The following is a 22177-nucleotide window of genomic DNA, read 5'->3' as shown; positions in this document are numbered from 1 at the left end:
TACTTCCTTCTAGCGCCCTCTCCATCCTCATCATGTGCATCATAAACAGGAGTGGGGATAAAGGGCACACCTGCCTCCGTCTCTTGTTGATATCAACTTTCTCCTCGCTCCTCATCTCTTCCCATTCAACGCAAACGGTATTTTCTACGTAAACCTCTCTCAAAAGCTGTAGACAATCGTCACCTAAGCCTTCCCCTTCCAGAATATCCCACAAAATGTTGCGGTCTACGATGTCATACGCTCCTGCAATGTCTAAAAAGGCCACTTATAACGGTCTGCTTTCTACTCTTGATATTTCAGTACACCGAGTAAGAACAAATAAGCTATCATCCAAACGCCTACCTATTCTGAAGCCATTCTGAAGTTCTCCCAAAATGCCATTATTCTCTGCCCATGCTTGCAGCTTTAACTTGATTGCCTGCATTGCTAGCCTGTATATTACCGATGTAATGGTCAACGGTCTATGTGAGTGAATTCTATATTTTTTCCCTTACCGTTATAAATTAATTTTATTCTACTATGTCGCCAACTGTCTGGTATTCGTCTATCTTTCAAAGGTTTTTCCACTACTTTCACCAGAGCTTCCTTACTTTGTGGTCCAAGTTCATTAATCAGCCTCGCCTAGCCCTGTGGCTGTTCGCTTAGGAATTTTCTCTTCGGCTTTCTTCCAGTTGAAATTTGTCAGCACCAGCTCCTTTTCCACCTGGTTCTCTTTAATGCTCCTTTTTTTTTCTTCAAATACAACCTCGTTATTGCCTTGGAAAGATTCGAGTGTTACTTTTCGGATGTTACTTTTCGGATGTAATTTAATGCCGCTTCCTCTTCCAGTTTGTTTCCATCTTCGTCTAGGATATGTTGTTGTATTGTTGTTGACTTCCTGCCTAATAATTTTATGTGGTTCCAAAATATTCTAGGTGCGGCCTTTCTTTTTCTCACGTATTTCTGACAACCAACGTTCACTTTCACCTTTTAATTTTGCTTGCACCAGTATTTGAACCACAGACCTCTTCTCCCGGAATGTTTCCCATTTACTGGCTACTCCATCCTGCGGCAACTGTGCCTTCTTTGCCTGCCTGTGCTCTCGAGATGCTTTCTGTCGTTCGGCGATCGCTTCTCGTATCTCACTGTTCCGCCAGCTTGTCGGTATTTTTTTCCTTTCCAACGAACACGTTGTTTCTCTTTCCGTATTTCTGTGGTTATTACACTTAGAAGCTCACTATATTTCCACTCTTTACTTGGCGATTTGCCAAGTTCTTCCTCGACTCTAGTGACTATATTTGTTCAGCGTTCAAATTTGGACTGGCCATTTTGCACTCCTTGCTCTCTTTCTCAACTACACATCCCATTTTCAAAATGATGCGTTTATGGTCACTCCCTCTGCTTCTATACCTTTCCTCGTCAATGACCATTTCTCTCAACTTATCATGAATTCCTTCGGTCATAAGACAGTAATCAATGGTCGATTGTCGGTTTCCCACTTCCCACATGACCTGCCCTTCACACTTAGGCCCTGTATTCACGATAAAGATGTTATGTTGCTCACAAAGGTCTGGCATTGACTTCCCGTTGTTGTCGGTATAGCCATCTAAATCCTGTATGAGGGCATTCATGTCACCTAATAGGATACTTTCGGCATCATTCGCTAAACCCTTAATATAAGCACTTATGCATTCCACTAACTCTTTATTCTCTGTGCAATTATTTCCGGTCCACAAATACGTAACGCCCAGCCAAGTTTTTTTCCCACTCTTTGTACCTGATAACCAAAGATGCTATTGACATTTTGAATTTACTCTTTCATTTGGCTCCCTGATGGATGAGCATTGCAACTCCCCCTCCCTTTCTTTCCGACTTAGTTCTGTTGTACCCTTCCCAAACATAATTCTCAATCACTGGCGGTTCTTCCGAGTCTCTAAAGTGCGCTTCTGTAAACGCATACATCCCTATTCTTCTCTATTTAACTGCTCCTCAATCTCTGTCCACTTTTCCTTTCTTCTGCCACCCTGCATGTTTATGTAGCCTATTGCATGGCGAGCTCTCTTTCGTACTTTCCTCCTTTTTCTGTTATTGACGGCGATGCTATTCTGAGGTTCCCTTAGGGGACCTTCTTCATTACTACCTACTCTGGCCTCCTGAGCCCCCTAAAAAGCAACAGTGCGACCAGCAAGTCGCCAGCCCAATTCTCATGCAAGCCTGTAATTGAAGTGGATCCCGTCTCGTTCAAAACCACCACACCTTCTCACCTCCCTGTTTACTTCTACAACCTCGAAACATTTCTGTCGGCTCATTTTCCATATCGCCTCATTAGCAGCCACTACGGCTCTTTACACGTGACTGTCACCTACAGGCACCTCCGGCACCGTACACACCACGATCTGCACCTGACGGATAGTTCGCGCAAGTCGCCCGCCCCTTTCGTCAAGCATTGGGCAAGTCCTGTCCCTTTCTTGTTCAGAACGTCATTTAGCCCACCTGCTACTATGACAAGGTTGCGCGCGTGGGCATTTTCCGCGAGCTTTGCTTTTGCTCGCTCCATGACTGAACCCAGTGGCCGCCCTGGAAATGTCCCTACCGCCACTCTTTTATAGCCTTTCACCCTCTCCACAATTGCTTCTGAGCACCTAGCCAGGTTTGAGTCACCGGCGATAATCACCATTTCACTCTCTTCTACCTCTCCCTGCTTCCCTTTGTCCTTTTCAGCGCGATTCGAATTCGACAAGGGGCACTGACCCCTGCGCTCCTGCTTCTTGTGTGTGGCGGCCTCAAGGTAGGTGCCGCTCTTTTCAGCTACCTCCTCCCCACGTTGCATGCATTCCAGGTGCTTTGCTGACACTCCCTCTCCTGTCACGTCGGGAGACTGTTCCATTGTCACGACCATTCTCATTCACGATGGCGGCCCTGTTCAGCTTTTTCTAGGCTGCTTGAAGTCTTTCTTCCACTACCTTCTGTGCATCACGCTCCCTACTTAGCTCATTTTTGAGCTCTTCAACCTGTTTGACAAGCTTTTCCTGGAAAGCCTCCATTTTCTTCAGCCTAGCATCGACATCACAATGTGCGCCGATTGACTCGACTCAGTCTCCATTCTCATCCGTCCCCTCGTCTGCCTTGAGGGACCCCCCGCACATGCACGCTTTCCCGGCTTTCTTGCCATGTATTGCACGGCTTTTTCAAATGCAAATACCATAGTACTATAATACTATAATAATGCAGAGCACGTGCCTTCTAGCAAAAATCGATACGCACAGGATCTAAATCCTTAAAATGTCGGAAAGTAATTCTCACCAATGTTTTAAAAGCAATCAATGCCGCACAGACTTAAGGTATGACACGTTTTCGCACGTGTTCAACCACGCGGTGACGGTCTCACTTTCCTACTAAAGCAATATTGCCGATACTAAAACACACATAGTAAAACCACTAATAGCTATTAGTCTTGTCACTTCCAAGCTACTATTTAAAGACTTAACATCCCGCCCAGTTGCACGTGTTGAAGCACGTGGCGCGAAAGGACGCTCTGACTATCCTGCAAAACCAAATACACACGAAACACACCTGCGCACACGAAAAAAGGGAGAAAAATAAAGAAAGAAAACTACCCAATTATTATTTAAACGCTAAACAACGCAAATTAAAAACAGAAGCAAGCTCAAAGCATGCACAAAAAACTTATGATTTCGTCGCCGCCACGGAGCCCTGAAAAGCACGTCCATTCGCCACATCTCACGTCCCGACAACCTTTATTAATTTTTTCTTTTTATAAATACATTTATTAATTCTCTCCACCTTGCGGATTTCCGTAGAACTATTACGTCAAACTCTTGCCTTTGCTTCGAGTTGATAAGTTCGACTTCGTCCTGCCATCTGCTAGCCGCCTAGTTAGCTCAGATGGTACAGCGGCTGCCCCGGAAAGGCGGTGGTCCCGGGTTCGAGCCCCGGACCACGATGAATTAGTCTTCAACTGCGAGTCTTCTCTTTCGAGGAACCCGTATGGGATTCCTTTGTAGCACTTAGCTACGCTTGGGTGGATGTCTCAATTCCCCATTAATTACTTCTCTCCATCTTGCGGATTTCTGTAGAAGTATTACGTCAAGACCTATTTTTATGTAGGTCTTAGCGAAACTACATGTTGGCTTCTAAGCAGCGAAATACTATATTGGGGGTAAGCTCCACCACTGGAAAAGCTGCCGCCACCGTCAGCGTGACATGAGGGATCACGTGGACACGGCAGGCTGCTTCGGAAGCGCCGGAGAGAGCTGAAAACGAAAGTTTAAAGTCCCACTTGCGCTGCGGTTCTGAGTAAGTGGTGAGGCTTTCCCGCCTTGAGTGCCTGCTTGACAACATTCGAAAGCACCGTGAGAGCTAGTGGCTGCCTTTGGAGGTATGGTAGGCTACTGCTCGGTACCACAGTGCCGGACGTACGCGATGGAGCCCGGTGTCAGCCTTATTCACACGTAGCCGCAGGACAAGAAGCTGCGTGAAGCTTGCCTCGCAAAACTTTGAACCGGCAAACAGCCATGCGCTACAACTCGGATATGCAGCAAGCACAGACGCGAGGAAGGTTTTTGCTACGGCGCCGGGACTGCGACATTCCGCGAGTAGCAGAAAACGCGCACTGAGACGCTCGCCCTCGCCCGCTGCCCGGCTAATGTCACGACGGTTTGGTCTATGAACTTGTTGGTGCTAGACACTGGCAAGTTCATTGGAATGGAAAGGGAGCGGTAAGAAGCACATTAAAAAAAGGCATGGCATATGTTTGTGTTATGACTTAATGCACTAGATTATGAAAAATAAACAGCGGTAAATCGCACGCTCAAAAGACCGATAAACACACAGTGCGACGCAACTTCAGAAATAATATTGAAACGCCCAAGAATTTAGAAGAAAGAAAAAAGATTGAATCGTCGCGACGGCACATCAGTCGCCGTAGGCGTCGAAGTCTCTAGAACAAAATTATTTTTCAACAGCTCTGACAGCGTCCACGCAACAATGATTACTTGAGAACTGTCAAATGCTCATATTCTGTGGCCTAGAGCTCACGGCACGGTGCCAAATCGCGCACGCAGCGAAAGCGAAACATTGTGCGCGGACATGCATGCAGTCGCGCAGTCGGTCGCTGCGAACCCGTGCGATCCCTGCATTGAGGCTTCATTCTGTTATGCCCCAGTTGGTTATACAGACAGCGCACTATAAGAACATATTTCACATAGTTTGCTCTCAGCGTTTGCATAATTTTCATGCAAGAAGCCGATTCGGGAGACTCCATCGCGGCGACAGGGCGCAGTGGCGTTCACTGTACGTATTCGGTAACGAGGTAGCGCCTGTAAATGATTCTGTGCTTTCAGTTTGCCCACGATTATTTCGACAGTACAAAACTACCCTCGTTTTGAGAGTACTTACAGAAATGTCTAGGAGGGCTGACGCGTAGTGTTTTTATTCAGCGTCGTAAGCTAAACCTGTGAGGAGCGTGGCGCGTGATCCCTCACACTACGCAAGGGAGGCGCATCCGACAGATGGCGACTCCGTAAGTCCTCGCCCGCAATATATCGAGCTTTAGCGGTGCTGCCTCGATACGAGAGAAGATCAAACTATAACCAAATAGCTGACAGTGATCTCTCTCTCGCTACCTTTTGTTTAGGCCATCTCTGCAGCCTAGCAAGGTCTGAATATCAAGCCTTCCAGTTCGTTACTTGGTCTGCATCAGTCAGTCAAACATGGCGTCTTCCCACGATTTCAAGCTCGAGTACCGGAGCATTATCAAATTTTTGTGCAAATAAGGAAGTTCTGCCAAAGAAATACACAGTAGGATGGTGAATGCGTATGGCAGTGAATGTCCTTCATGTGCTACAGTGACTCGGTGGTTCAGTGAGTTTAAACGTGGCCGTGTGCACGTGGAAGTCGACCCAAAGTCAGGGCGGCCGACCACTTCAACCTATTTGGACCATTCAGCCTCAGCAGAAAGCTTTATCATGAATGATCGCCGAATCAAGGTGTCCGAAGTTGCCGGAGAGTTGAAAATTTCTTATGACAGTGCTTCCACTATCATCCACGATGTTTTCGTTATGTCGAAGGTCTCGGCACGATGGGTGCCACGGAACCTCTCAGCGCAAGATCGACACCACCGCGTGCATTCATCAAGGGAACTTTTGCATCTCTAGTCAAGCGACCCAAAAGATTTTCTCTCCCGCCTTGTGACAGCGGTCGAGACGTGGCTGTATCAGTGGGACCCAGAAACAAAACAGAAGTCTATGCAGTGGAGGCATTCGGGGTCCCCTCCCCCCCCCAAATTAAAGACCCAACGCTCAAGGAGGAAAGTGATGGCGACACTTTTCTGGGACGCAAAGGGGATCCTGCTCATTGAGTATATTGAAAACAGTAGGACAGTTGCAGGCGAATACAATGTCAATGTTCTTCGAAACTTGGGTAAAGCCATCGTAGAAAAACGCCGAGCATTAGTGACAAGAGGTGTCACTCCTCCTGCACGACAACGCCCCGGTTCACAGGTCTCGTGTTGCCCAGGCTACCATTCGAGTGTGGTTTCGAACAACTGGACCACGTTCCCTACAGTCCCGACCTGGCCCCCAGTGACTTTTATTTATTTCCGAATTTGAAGAAACACCCCAAGGGAACGAGGTTTGATGACTTGAACTTGCTTCAAACTGCCGCAGAGGAGTGGCTTGGCAGCCAGGAAGTTTTCTTTTTCTCAAGGTATCAAAAGCCTTCCAGGAAAATGGGAGAAGTGCATTAGTGAGAGGGGATATTATATTTAAAAATCATTTTTTTTCCCAAGGCGTGGCAGTTTTCCTGATATGCGAGTTGCAAAACTTTTTTTGCCATGGATATACACTACAGTAATTCACAAATTGCACTTACCCGTGCCATTTCATAAGTGAAAGTGTTAACCGTACCGCCAGAACCTTGCACGACACCACATACCACAAAAATTCTATAAATGAGCGTCAAACACGAGAACATTAATTTTAATCCTTTTAAAAAAAGACGCGTAGCAACTGCACGAGAATCGTTTTTGCGTACCATCGCACGTCGTGCCGCTAAGTTTGGCGAGATTTTGCCTGAGGCTTTAGGGGAATTTGATCGGCCACCGCACCTGCAGAATGTTTCTCTTTTTCGAAACATCGGGCTCTATTCTCGACACACATGGCGGCTGCACGGTCACCACTATCTGCCATGTTTACTCCCCGATTGTCTGTGGAGAGCTCACGTGCTTTGAAATTTGTGCCGGGAAACGGAAGTTTTTGCGAAATGTCATTTTGCGTTTTCATCAAGATGACGAAACGTGACGTGGAGCTGCAAATTTTATGGACTAATACATTCTTTTGGTCCTTGGCACATATATGTGATGTTAGCGCTTCAAAAAGAATGTGAGCGGTAGCGTGCAGAAGCCAGTGCAATGCATCTGCAATTGCGCGAACATGTGGTGGCGATCCAAGATATGCGCCATGCCAGCTTGCTGATTGGCTGAAGGAATATCTCGTGAGGAGCGTCACAGGAAGGGCTGTTTCGTAAACGTCATTTTGACGATGCGTGACGTCGCGCTGGGCCGCCATTGCTGAGATTTTCCGCCATAATTTTTGCTGCGACGAGCCGCGCCAATTATGCTAATGAGCAGCCATATGCAATGGCAGCCGAGAGGAATGCGTATCGCCACATTCTCCCCGTCGTTTGGTGCGACGAAAATCTTTTGTTCATAATATTTGCATCGCTCTCGGGTGGTGCTGGCATTTGTGTTCGGGGCCATCATTTCTTAAAAGAACGCAATTATACGAAATAATATTGGTTGAACATAGCAAACGTTCGGCAATGTTGTCCACTTTTCACTGCTGCATTTGTAATCAAGATTCATGCATTTTCGCACAATCAAAAGTTATATGACAACGGCCTCTTTCTAATTTATAAAAAGAAATGTACGCAAGGCGGCGCCTTTAAGTTTCCTCCCGCGGTGCGAGTAACCAGCGAAATGAACAAGAGGTGGCAGCGCCGGCGCTTGCGTCGCGCTAGTGGATATCTCTCGCGCGCGCAACGCTATCGGTGATATTCGGCCGTTTCTCAGCCAGCCGAGTCGGGCTGAGTCCCTTGCGTTTCACGAGATAGCGATAACGTGGCCTAGAACGTGCGCGCATCGCCACTGGTATGTCGCGTATGTTGTCTCAAGCAAGAAAACAAGCGCGTTGGCACCAACCATGCGATGACTCATTCCATTTTCCGGGGACACGCATCCTAGCTGTTGAAGCAAACGACGGAAGCGAGAAGCGTTTTCGACGGAATAATCATACGCTTTGAGATAGCTGCTTTATTTTTACTGCGGAGGAAAACTGTTTTGCTTTACCGATAACGCTACATTCACTGCCTTCCTTTCAGTTTCTTAGGCGAAACGTCAAGTTGGCGTCACGTTACGTAAGCAAAACGGGGCCACCAGCGCCATTTTGCTTGCGTCGCGCCTACGTTACGCATCGAAGAAAATGGCGGAATGTCCAGAATAGCGCCCATCACGGAGCAAGGAAACTCAGGAGAGGCCCTGACGTCACCCTTTGTGAAGCTAAAGTGAAGCCGGAAGCTGGCGTTGCTCATGGCGTTGCTCCGCCTATCGGGCCAGCTCTCCTCTCTTGTTTACATTTCTCGCGAAACCACGTCGCGCTGCGCACAACCGTGGTGCTCGGACGCGCGCGCTCCGCAGCAATACTAAACAATCGTTAGCACGTTAGCATGATTCCGCCAAAGAGGGCAATATTTCCCGCGGATATTCCTTCGTCCGTTGCCATTGCCGTGGTGCGGTACATTGGGTACAGCGTTGCATGCGCGTTCATTTCACGAACTTTAGTTCCTCGTGTTCCACCTGGCCACAGCAAAATCCGGGAGAGCACGGTCCAGCTAACGCAGCGCAACAAAACACGGAGACCAACGCGAACCTGCCCGCACAGCGCTTTTGCCACGGTACGAAACCTACGGAGCAACACGAGTGAGCGCACAGAACAATAACAAAGGCGCCATTGTGGCCCGAAAGGCGTGGCCGCTACAGCAAAGAAATAAAAAAATTAGCAAAAAAGAGGAGAACCCACTACGTCATTTCCTCCACACCCTTCTCCTAGCGCGCGGAGGGGGTAGCTAGGGCCTCTCCTCAGTTTCTTTCCTCCATGGCGCCCATCAACGCCTAAACGACGCGGCGCCACATTTTCAACGTAGCCCGTGCGAAGTGTCATGCTATAGTCATGCTTTCCGTCTTGCGCAAGCTTGCTTCGAGGCTACCGATTAGTACCGCTCCGCGCCGTTAGTGGCGGCACTTGTTCCGTCCAAAGCTGCAGCGCACGAGGCTCATGCTGAGCTCGAGGTCGCGGTTTTGATCCAGGCCGCATTTAAGAGGGGCGTAATGCAAAAACGTTCCCGTAGTTAAGATTTAGGTGCACGTTAAAGAATCCCAGGTGGTCAACATTAATCTGGAGTACATATAATGTCCGCGTTGCTGCTTTGGTGTTCTGGAGGTTCCGCCATTAATACAAAATAATGACACGTTGTTACTAGTACACAAAAATTCACGTAGAAACCCATCTGGCAGTTGTCTGTGTGCGCGTAAGCATTGTGCTACTCGCTAATCTCCACGCAGCCCGGTGTCATTATTCATGTTATGAAACTTGATCCGACCAACATAAACGACAGTGCTGCGGCGACACGAACTGCTGCGGACGGCGGCGCAAAGTGAATTGATGAGGCAACTACCGCAGGTGGCGACGCCAGGCTCTCTGATGACGTTCCGATCACTAAAGCCGGTATCGCTCTTGCGGACAGAGTATGCTGACTGCCAATAGTTTAGCGCGCTGTGTTCTCGCCGCTTCGCGTTGGATTCGCGCGGGCCCATATCTCGAAAGTGATCTACGAAAGGGGCAGGGTACGGCGTGTGCCGAGGGCTTCGCGAGCACTGTTCTCGCCGCTTCGTTCACGTGGAAGCTACCGGCAGCACGAAGATAAAGTTGCTCGCTCCTGCGGGATCTATCTTGAAAGCGATTGTCTTAAGGGAGGGACGGACGGACGGTTTTTCTCTTTGGGTTTCCCATTTTATGACGATTAATCATCAGTCCCAGCCACCAACTTTGCGACGTTAAAGGGACCCTGAAACGATTTTGACGATTTTGTACAAACGCACTGATCGTTCGAGTAGGTCCTTCTGATCATTGACATGTCTAAGTGCTCTGCGTAAGGCGTGTAATTGATCATAAGGGTTTAAACATGTACATCACTGCCGATCGCAGCACCCTGCTCGGCGAAATATTCAGCATAAATCACCCAATTGACGTCAGTAGGGCGAGCTACTCGATTGGCTGCCCAGGGCGCGGCATCGATAATTTTTCCACCTTTATGGTGAACAAATGATGTTCGTAATAGTTGAAATATTAGTTCATTTGTTTCTATAGAAAGAAAGTACCAGAAAGAGAATGCACAAGAACAGTTTCTCACTACAATTAAGCACTTCCGGCCCACAGCATGCATCGTCTGCTTGTTACAACGTGCTCCATTTTAACGAGAGCTCCGCGGTCAGAGTCGGTCTCAGTCTTTTCGCGAGCACTATGATTCGACTTTGTTGCGTTGTGGACTGCAAACGTAGCGACTGGCAATATATCAAGCTGCGACATCGTGTCCCTCTGCAAGGCAGCAGATGAGCGGACTGGCTGCAGCGCATCGGGCTGCCGCTATCCGATCGGCGCCAGGATTTGCGCGTTTGCGGCCGTCACTTTACACAGGAAAATTACTAACGCAATAGCGTTTTGCGAGTCCGGTATCAGGGTAAACGCAAGCGCAAGGGGTCAGGGTCTGGCCGTTTGACCGTGGGTTTCACGGGATGAGCAGGAGTGCAAATGTGAATCGTCTGCACGGCGCAGCCACCTGGTGGCACAGAGCTCAACCACACACAGTAGCAGTAACGAAATGTATTCTTCTTTGCTGCTGGTGTAAACTTTTCGCAGGAGTGTAATCATTAACACGTTCTTGTATGTTTAAAATAGTTTACACTTGGTTAGAGCAGTATTAGTGCTTTGTTCAGCTGGTTAAGCTCTGCGCCAACAGGTTGGCTGGACTGATCAGGCTGCTCATGTATGTCTATGCTAAAGTTCCTTCAACAGCTCGAGTTTATGCCTCCAGCCATCCATCGAAACGCCCAGCTCGCCTGTGGTTACTGGAATACCAGACACGTTTGGCGCTGCGACAGAATGCTCACAACGCGCGCTGCTTCGATAGCTCTCGCTTGGCGTCAACTGCCAAGCGGCTGGCGGAGAGTTTGGAGAGGCTTCGCACACTTGTTCCTAGAGAACCAGAAGTCGACGACACGACATGCCATCATGATGCAGAGCCAGTGAAGGCAGAGCTTAGCCCCGATCACTCAGTGAACGAGTTGAGCAGAAAATGCATGACTATGGAGGAGGGTAACTTGTAATCGTCCGTAGCTCTTAAAATGAGACGTTTCACACAAATTGCGGTGCGAATGATTAATGTTAGCTCTACCCTACGCGTATACAAAATTTGTCTGAACCGTTTCAGGGGCCTTTTAACTTCAGCACCAGCCCACCATGAGTAAGTGTTCATTTTCCCAGTAAAACAAATCGTCATTAGTACTATCTTTCTCACTATGAATTGCTGGTGAGCAAACAATCAAGGGCGCTGCACTTTTCATTTCTCAGTGTAAAAAATCTGGTCTTAAAACTGAGCACGCATAAGAATCTAGTGAATACAATACATGAGAGGGTAACTTTTAAGTATACTGTATAAACAACATACCATGTGCATAACGCTGAAATCGTTAGCATCAATCAAGAAGAATTTGCTTGACAACTGGCTCGTGCTGCAGTTGCAAATACTAGCAAGCTCGCTAACACGCATGGTAGCCAACAAACCTTGCGTACCGACAGGGGTGAGAAGTCAACATCACTTGTGGCAAATGTAAAGTCCATTAAATGCTGTGGGTAGGGCTTTACTTGCAGAAACACAATACGGTTCAACAAACAATCTGTAATGTACAGAAGTTTGATGATAAAAAGTTACATTTCACAGTACCAAATGAAAGGAAAACACTAGCTATTTCTCGAGACCCTTCTGGCCATCACTACCCCTTCCACAAATGTGAGGCAACAAACATGACACAGAACAAACTTTGGACATGGACCTGTGGTATTTATTTACAAAATAGGTTTTGACAAACAGTAGAAAAAAGTCCTTTTTACAGGTCTATGAAACATGCTGACACAGCATAAAAATGAGCAATAAACAAAAAATACATGCATCAACCACACAGCAAAACATGAGGAAGCTTTGGACAACTAGCATCTACTTTCACACTTATAATCGGAACACGTGCAGGTGTCTATCGGGCCTGTAGAAACAGGACACACATAAAGCTCAACACACCAGCTGAAGCATTAGCATTTGTTGTAAAATTGTTTATCAAATAATGTAATCCACAAAGCCAATGAGAATTCCCATGCCAAATGCACGATCACTTGACCAGTTTACTTTTCATAGATTCAATGTTTGCTTTGCACCAAAAAAATTACCCAAGTTAACTTCCTCATTCTAGCTTGAAAAAGATCTGCAAAGCCAGTGAACATTTTTTAAAGAGATCTCAAACAGGCCTTATATATGTACTTCTTGAAGCAAATGTAAACCCAGGACACAAAGAAGCAGCGCTCGTAAAATTGTCTATTTTAACCACGTTTCATCTAAATGCAAGAGTTGTACATGGTCGTCACTATTAAAAGAAAGAAAACAAAAAGGGGGGGAGGGGGTGCACGAGGAAGGTCAAGTTCAACAGCTAGTGCATTTGGCATGGAATGACCCCAACATAAGCGAAAGTAGCACACAGCCTACGAGCAGCAATGCTAGCAAGACAACTGGAGAAGCACTGTTATTGCCATTGTTCCTTAACAGTGACATCTGGATAAAGCAAAACTTGTTCCAAAATAAAATTACCAAGAGCAATGGCACTATGAAGAACCATACTAAATGAAGTAACCTCATGCTCTGCAGCAGAAAAAAACGAAAAAGAAAAAAAAAACGAAGAAAGCCCCTGGTCTGTTATCATTTCATCGACATTTCTATCCAAACTAGGTTAAATTATACTGAGCTTACGGGTGAGTGATTCCACAAGCTTCTACCTTCAACCATTACAAGCAATAATTTGTGCACAAGGTTCCGAGCTTAGTTAAAACAACTGAAGTGGCAACCACATACAAGCCAAATCATGCCCCCTGGAGATTTCTCAGAAACATTGCCCTTGCTGCTGAGAAGCTTGTAAAGAAAAGTGATCACAGCCATGGTTAGTTCATATTTCTTGGCTTAGACTAGTTTGTCACATGCCAAGTTACTACTGCCTGGACGGCACAAAATTATCAGGAGCACGCTGAGCTTGCATATGTCAATATTATGTAGATGGTAAAAACCCTCAGTTTACACAAACATGTACCATAAAAAAATAATCTTTGTCCAAAGTTTCCTGAATGTATGCACTCAGTTGGTAATTATATGAATGACAATGCTTCAATTGGCACACATGTTCACAGACGTACACAACAAAACTAGAACATATAAATCTTCACAGTAATTTTTCCTGTGGCAGTTGTATGGAAGACAGCTGCAAGAACATGAGCTCACTACTGTACATTCTGCTTGTGTGCAGCAGACCACCAAAATGCTCTTGCAACTTTTCTTCTATAACAGCACAGCACGCGTCAGTTTTAAAAAAACTTCATCAGACAGACAGAAATTATGATTTACCTCAAGAATCGCACATGCTTTCGTACAACATGGGTGACACAAGCAACCCCTTACAAATCGATACTATTTATACTTAATTTTGTTATGTCTCTCTATACACATTTTATGTACAATCATATATATGTATCTTAACGAATGCACTGTAAAAATTCAGCATTACTTATGACAAAGAGCGAGGATCTCCCACTTACACATAAGCACTCACAGAAGACTGATGAGGGACCTATTGGTGGCTGTAAGGCCAACAATTGATCCAGGTTGGTGCATACAGACCTTACACGAAAGTGCTGCCATGTATCGGCAGCGCAATGCAACAAAAACCTTACAGATACCATGTTGTAAGTATCTCACTCGCATTGAATGCACAAGCCCACTGTGGCAAGTGCAATTTAGTTACTGGTGTTTTTACAATTGTTCTATTTATCAGGATAAAGACATGTGAACATAGCACTAGGAAGGTCAAAATTTAACATGCAGTAGTAGTGACAAAATTTGACTCAATTTTCCTGCTTTGTTAGCTAGCTACACTGGAAGCATAGCACGAGAAAGACAATTGACAAAAACTAGACAGGACAAGCGCTAACTTTCAACACAATGTTTATTGCTGTGTTGAAAGTTAGAGCTTGTCCTGTCTAGTCTTTGTTGATCGTCCTTCCCGCACTATGCTTCCAGTGCAACTACGTATTACCAATCAGCCCAAGCCTATATCCTTCTCATTAGCTAGCTGCTGACTCCATAATCGCAGTACGAGATCTCAAGACCTCAAATGCGCAACAAATCGTGCATTATATCATTTTTTTAATGCGACTAATTCAAAATGCATGCAGAGTGGACTGTGGCTTCTTGGCATAAAATGCTTTCTTGGTTAAATTACATTCCATTGAAAAGGCTCCACACTTGTCTGCTTGTAACGCCCGTTGGGCATTGCAGATTCACTACCTGCAATGGCACCAATTATGGCACGCGACTTTGGTAAATCCTTCAATGCAGCAGGTGCAAAACCACCCCTAAAAGTGCGCTGTACAACAAAGAAAACATAAAAGGAGTTGAGGGCGTCTGACATGGTTTCTTGTCTGCATTATGGCAGAAGGCAAGAAGGAATGTCATTATATTAGCAGTGAAGCTTGCCTCCTGGCTGCATGATTGTGCAACATTTAAAATTTCTCCTATGTTCTCCATTAATGAACCAAATTGAAAAATTCTTGTGATAGAAAATCGTAAAGCACCGTCTGGGTAGTGTTCTGTGTATAACCAAAATGAAAAAAATCAAATTCTCGGGGTATTATGCACCAAAACCGACATGATTATGAGGCACACCATGGTGGGCGACTCCAGATTAATTTTGACTAACTGGGATTTTTTTAATGTGCACCCAATGCACAGTATATGGCCTCTTTTGTGTTCCACCCCCCCTTGAAATGTTGTAGAGCGCCCGCCTCGGCTATGGGAGGTTGTGGGTTTGATTTCCAACGCCTCCGGGTGCCCAATGGTTAAAATGGGCGCAAGTTTGCCCCGGCCAGGTGTTCGGCTTTTAGAAGTGACACGCTTGGGAAAAGAGCCTGCGCCCTAAATTCCTGTCGAAACCATCGAGAGCACAAAAAGAAGAAAAAAATTATGGGGTTTCACGTGCCAAAACCATGATCCGATTACGAGGCACGTCGTAGTGGGGGACTCTGGAAACTTGGGCCACCTGGCGTTCTTTAATGTGCGCCTAAATCTAAGTACATCGGTGGTTTGATACTTCGTCCCCACTGAAATGCAGCCGCCATAGCCGGGATTTGATCCTGCGCCCTCATGCTTAGCAGCCCAACACCAAGGCCACTAAGCAACACCATGGCAGGTCACAAAAAAAGTGATCCTGTTTCTTCGAATTGGCACTGCAACTCGAAAGCCACTATGCCACCACGGTGGGTATAACGAAAATTTCTGACAGCCCCTGGTGACGGCAGTATAAAGGGTCTCTCTCAATGCCCAGTGGGATATTTTCATTATACACAAGTTGTAAAGGGCCATGCAGAAGACGTACCAAAATAATTTTTAAATGTGGTTTAGTAACAGCAGAAATACAGGTAAATGAAATGTTGAGAGGCCAGTGCTAGGAGGCAAGCTACCCTCCCTAAAGTAGAGGCTTTCTCCCACTGCCTTGACTGGTGCCTGCAATCAACATTCCTCTCTTGCCTTCTTTCACGTTTGAACCTAAGGCCCACATTCTGTTCATGTGACGAGCACCGCTTCACTTTCTCTCCTTTCTTAATGCATATGCCCGCCGAAGGTACAAGTGACCACAATTTGCTTACATTGGCATAGCCAGGGGGGGGGGGGGGGGGGGGGGGGAATGACAAAAAACCACTGAAGTTTTCCGATGAACCCCCCTACCTCCCTTCCCCATACAACAGTTTCAGGAGGTGGGCTCCGAAAGAGCGACACAGATGAAAGGAAAAGCGAGGCAAGGACTAGTGGCAGTCCAAAGGGGAGGGGAGGGCTGTCATGGGGGCGATCCCCTCTCCCATGCACAGAACATTGAGGCCCCACTCATTGCACGCCTCTACCTCCTTCTGGATCATGTTAACCATAACTACTGAGGAGGAATCGGAGCTAAAAATTCCCCACACAGATAAAGATGGGATGAGCACATGCATAAAACTGGGGCATTGTTGCTCCCCACCAGGCCTTCATGTCATCGAAGGGCTTTTCCCCACCCTCCCCAATTTTCTTATTTTTCTTTCCCTCGTCTCTGACTTTCTTTATGTTAATAAACTTCAGAAGAGCTTGCTGTAGGGCTAATTTGTACAAGCTGCTAAAAATGACAACAGGGCAAAAAAATATGGAACAAGAAAGACATACAGAATGCTGATTTGTGCACAGCAAAATATATCAAGGACAGGGGGTGCTGGGTCAGGGAAACTAAGAAACTGCCACAACAAACAGGTGGGAGCGCAGGTAGGTGGATGGCTTCGAAGTCCATGAAGAAACAGAAATACAGGAATGTAAGGGGCTGCCGCGCTGTTCAACAACCCAGTGAATGTTGAGCGTGACAGTCACTAACGGAAAAGAATTTTGAGAAGGGGAGTGGGGTGATGGATACTAGGAGGGGGAGACGTGCATAAAAGGCACCAAGAACGAAGTTGGCGGATACTTATGGACATAGGGAGTGCATCTCGTCACAGCCCAATCGCTCAACACCAGATGGCCGCGGCCAGTCGCCTAACTGAGGCTCACCTACCCCATCGTAACACGTGCTGCTTGCTGTGGAGCACCCATCCTAACTAAATGTCTCTGAAATTTTTAGAGTAGACAGGTGTCAGGTGACACGGCACTAATCTCTTGGAGCTAATGGCTCTTCTTTTACTGTGAACTATGGATGCTGTAATTTTCACAAAGGCTTCTAAACAGGAAGCAGCCCAGCTTCGGACTGTCTTTATTTGTGTGATCAAGTAACAATATGCGTTGCGTGACGACTATCATGATCGCAAGTCACTTCCAAACATATATTCAAACATGTGGGACAGCAGGTCTACAAAAGTGAGTGAAACTTTAATAATATGACACTATTGGAGTTCTAGCGCAATGCTTTGTTCCTGTATATTTAAGACCAGAATAATATAGCATGCCCACGACACCGAAAGCGTGAATGAGTGATAGGCGGCTTGCAATATAGTATCAGCCCTCTTCCGTACGTAACCGTGGCTTTATCACTCGCTAGAAGATCTGGCTGGAAAACAACAGTTATCTCCACAGTTACGTGGGCTGCACTAAGTCTGGCCTGCAAACAAGACATACGATAGTGCGCTGTCTTGTTCTTGTTAGGCCCAGTTTTCAGTGATGTTCATTTTTCCAATAATGTACCAGCTATGTCATCACCATACATGATATAAATGCATGATTGCTGCTCAGTAGCACATGCAGTACTTTATGTGAAGAAATGTTTGCTCTTCTACTGCATTGTGTGCAAGTATTGTAGATGGTAGCTATTCGTAAGTAGCCAGTGGCATAGCCAGAAATTTGTTTCGGTGGAGAGGTTCTCTGCCGATAACTCCCACTCCCCTCTCTCTCTCTCTCTCTCTCTCTCTCTCTCTCTCTCTCTCTCTCTCTCTCTCTATATATATATATATATATATATATATATATATATATATATATATATATATATATATAATATAATATAATATAATTGGTAAATAGGAATTTGTAAATAAAATTTTAGTTCTAATTATGATCATTTTTAGAAATAGCATAAGAATGATAGCACAATTTGATGCAAAGTGGCTGCACGCCTTAGCAAAGAAAAACGTTTGTCAGAAGTTAAGCAAAGTGTTGTTTTGGCAACACAAGAACGTGCATCCTACTTGTTAAAGCATTCTTGTCTCGGGAGTGCTAGGAGTTGGTCTTTGCGTGCTGCACAACCTCGGTGCACACACACGCACACACTCGTAGGTTGAGGACGCACATATGAAAAAAGTATGCTTTATTTCCTACGTTTTGGCCAAGGTCCGACCTCTGGTAAAATCTGGTGCCTGGTAAATCCCTGACGAAGGCCGGACACCAGCCAAAATGTAGAAAATAAAGCGTACTTTTCTTCCTATGTGCGTTCAACTACCAGATCCCGGCAGATTCGTGTGTGTGTGTGTGTGTGTGTATGTAACACACACACACATTATATATATATATATATATATATATAGAGAGAGAGAGAGAGAGAGGAGTGGGAGTTATCGGCATAGAACCTCTCCACCGAAACAAATTTCTGGCTATGCCACTGGCTACTTACGAATAGCTACCATCTACAATACTTGCACACAATGCAGTAGAAGAGCAAACATTTCTTCACATAAAGTACTGCACGTGCTACTGAGCAGCAATCTCAAGTTTTATCTGGAACCTATAACTAAGGTTTTCACAACTCAACTCTATGATGCCAGTTTTGAGAAAGTGCTTTTCAATATGCCTGTGCAACACTTCCTAGACCCTCTGACAGCATTAGCTGTGAATAGGTCATCTACACATTTGTGTGTCCATCTAGTGTTTGTGCACACAGAGGCAATAAAAAAAAAATCTACACTGGGGCTACATAAGCAAGTCAAGAGATAGAACTAAGCAAACAATGTTTAGAGCAGATGTAGACACAGAAAAGTTTCTTAAAAGTGTGTCTGGTAAAATACTGAAGTCCATAATTAATGCTACAAGGAACCTTGAATGTTGAGTGAATAGATTTAGGTGAACATAATTTTTAGTGATGTTCCACTCTGGGCATCACTGGATATTATGCTTGTAAACGTATTTACAAACAATCCTCACAGGCATGAGAGCAATGGTTTACAGTGAGATGCCTACTTTAAAGGAGTGGTGTCGCATAGATATTGCATTTTGCTTCATTTGCTTATAATACAGCTGCTAACTCAACAATCCCAATATGGACCTCAATTTCTAGAATGTGACCAGCTCAACATGCATGCCAAGTGGAACCTGCTTGCATGGCATAGAGTGTAATTAATTAGAATACAGCACTGCAGAGTTAAGTCCACACAAGTTTTGCTTCATTATTTATATGTTTGTGTTGTGTGTCTGTATTCATTGTGGGCAGTGCTGTATTCTCATTATACTGTTACAACTACCCCCCACACAAGCCTTAATCAAAGGCATGTGTGTTGAGCAGAGCTCATGATACACCATGTAAATCGGTGGTGGTGATTATGCTGCTCTTTAAATTGCCTGCATGTGCATCAGTCAGCACTGTGAAGTTCCTGCAAGCTGCAGTATGACCATGTCGATGAAAGCTACATCCTTCACTCTGCACTACAAAAGACAAGCCTGGTCTGAGAGGGAACAGAGCGAAACCGTGGTCCCGTACAGTTGCTCATTTCAAAGCAGAATGACCCCTTTCACCTTTTCCCCAAACTATCTCCATCAGTGCCTAATGCATCCATCTTTCAGCAAGACGCTCACAATGTGACCTGTGGCCACTGCACCGTGCCGACTGACCTGCATGCAAGTCACTTGCAATCCATGTGACCACTGCCTTGCATTTCCATTATGTACTGGTGAAATCTGTTCTCCATGCCCTAAGTTATCCTCCATATGGCACATGGTTTGAACTGGTCACATTAAAAGCAGCAATTAACGATCTGGTGCCCTCTTGAGGAAGTGAGGCCCTAAGCTGGGATCTTGAAATCAGCAGCTAGGAGTTTTGTATAGACTTGCTAAACATTTTCTGCAGTTCACAAGGAAGGCATGAAAAAGTGGGGCTTGGACAATTTTGAAATAATGAGGCAATGCAGTCACAAAGCTACCACGAATCAAATGCTCTTAGGTGTAAAAACTAGACTTACACTTGATAGCAATGTAAAAGTTAATTTACAATATGGAAAGAATTTTAGTGCAGGCAGACAGTGTCCCGAGGAAGATGTAGACAACAAGGTACGATATGGTGTTTGTCTTACTGCACTGTGGTGTCTATGCCTTCCTCTTGCCTTGTCTGCATGTGCTAAAACGCTTTAAAAGTATGTTAATCAACATGCTCAACAGAAAGCTTTTCTACAGTGCCTTGATAAAGCCAGAAAGTTTTGAGAAGAGACTTGTCGCTTTTCTCCTAAAAAAACACATCAGGCTTAGACAATAGATAATGACCCAAAGTGCAACAAATAGCCGAAATGTTAGAATACAGACCAAATACATACAGGCATAAGCCAACGACCAACATTAACACATCTACACTGCTTGCCTTGTAATTAAACAGCAGCATAGCATCATATTGGAAAGAATCAGTTAAAAAAAAAAGGAGAAACGATAACATGTTTAGCGCCAGCGAACGAGGACAGAATGATGGCACTAACAACAAGAAGTGTATCGTATTGTCAATGTCTTCCTTCTCTCTGCTGGCACTAAAAATTTTATCCAAGTTAGAGTACCAACATGCCCAATATACAGCAGTGCTACAGTAGAAAGCAACATGACAAATAGAAAGTCCTGATCAATGAGAATTCGGTGGCTCCGAGATTGCTGCTGCAAACACATTCAGAGCACAAATATTTTTGAAGTTGGACGAAGTGCGAGTGTGCTACAGAACTTTTCTTTTTTTAATCAATTCGGGTTTGATCTCGAGCTTAAGCGCAAGCCTTTATCAGCTGCACAGTGACTCCTTGGTCACTTTACAAAAGCTATTAAAACTTGCAACAAACCACTTCCATCAAGCCAGGACAGTGTCAAGACAGTTGCAAACCATATACAGTCAGTCACTGACCAATTTTCTGTGACAAAAGGTACAAGTTACGAAATGGCACTGCCCTGTCATCACAAGTCTCCCTAGCTATGCCTGCACATTAGACAGACGCCAAGTACTCTTAATGCGACATTCGCACAAAAAAAATAATAATTGCAGAAAACCCCACAAATTATAAGCATTGGAAGAAATTGCTGAAGGTTTAGTGGACTTCATTTCTGTCTGCTGTCACAGTAACGAGTGGAGGGTCTTACTGGGTTTTTTTTTCTTTTGACGGTGAACACGTCCAAATAATTGAGTAGGCCTGAAAAATCAGTCTGCGACTGCAGTATAGGGTGCATGCACTGAAACTGGTCCAAGTGCCATGCACTGCTATGTACAAGTCGGGAAATGATTGATGCCGAGTACTATAATGAATATATCTATTTCAGTGCTGGCTGTCATCCTTCTGGGGCCGTATTCTGAAATAATCCACTTCGGCGATACTATAGCCTTGACGACAGTCACATTCAATAAAGCAACCGGCTGCTTACCCGTGACGACAGCATGCACTACCAACACGCACTCTCAAACGCTTCACAATGCATGAGGGAGCGCACCGTGCAAGTGTATAGTGTATAGGTGCTGCGCACTGACTATGGTTGGCTGAGGTCGTTTTAGGTAAAATAAATTGAAAAAGGAAGTGTGAAATGTTTTATTTGAAAGAATATATTGTGCTACAACTCATGCGCTTGCAAAACACATTTTTGATGATGTTATAAAGCAACACACTGTTTCCGCATCTGTGTGTCAGTCATCGCACGCCGCCAGAGTGGCATCGTCTGACTTGTCTCTGCTACACTTCACTACCAACCATGCTAGCAACGTATTGTTCATGGTGCTGCTGCCAGCTATTCCAAGACACTGTCACCAAAAATTCTTGCTTACATGGCAACACAATGCAATAGCCTATCAATAGTCAACAAATATTGCTGCGTAAAACCACGTGCAAACTGCCATAAAAAATACTATAAACTACCAACTTTCTGGTCTCTACTACCCTACACCACCAACCGACCGCGAAAAGGCGCGTTCGTTTATTCGCGATATGTTCCGAGCACTCAACAACACCACGACATCAAATTGGCGTAGGCCAGAACTACTAGATGGCTCTATTTATTTTCTGGTTTCGCTAAAACAGCCAATCAGCAC

The 22177-nt window shown here is 45.3% G+C and overlaps 1 protein-coding gene across 3 annotated transcripts in view; it reads right to left on the bottom strand.

Moving 5' to 3' along the window:
* LOC126544051 (bromodomain-containing protein 7-like) overlaps window positions 1-22177 on the bottom strand; it is a 125231-nt gene that overhangs the window by 32475 nt on the left and 70579 nt on the right. For all 3 annotated transcript variants that reach the window (XR_011892475.1, XR_011892476.1, XM_055061627.2), the window contains exon 16: window positions 11904-12007. Coding sequence is in view for 1 of the 3 variants with exons in the window: in XM_055061627.2 (XP_054917602.1) it covers window positions 11904-12007 (104 nt within the window). In the remaining 2 variants the exon portion in view is untranslated. The remainder of the gene's footprint in view (window positions 1-11903; window positions 12008-22177) is intronic.

The sequence above is a fragment of the Dermacentor andersoni genome, chromosome 1 (genome assembly GCF_023375885.2).
Source record: "Dermacentor andersoni chromosome 1, qqDerAnde1_hic_scaffold, whole genome shotgun sequence".
NCBI lineage: Eukaryota > Metazoa > Arthropoda > Arachnida > Ixodida > Ixodidae > Dermacentor > Dermacentor andersoni.
Note: the sequence above shows the minus strand (reverse complement) of the source record. Positions and strands in the feature narration are given on the sequence as shown.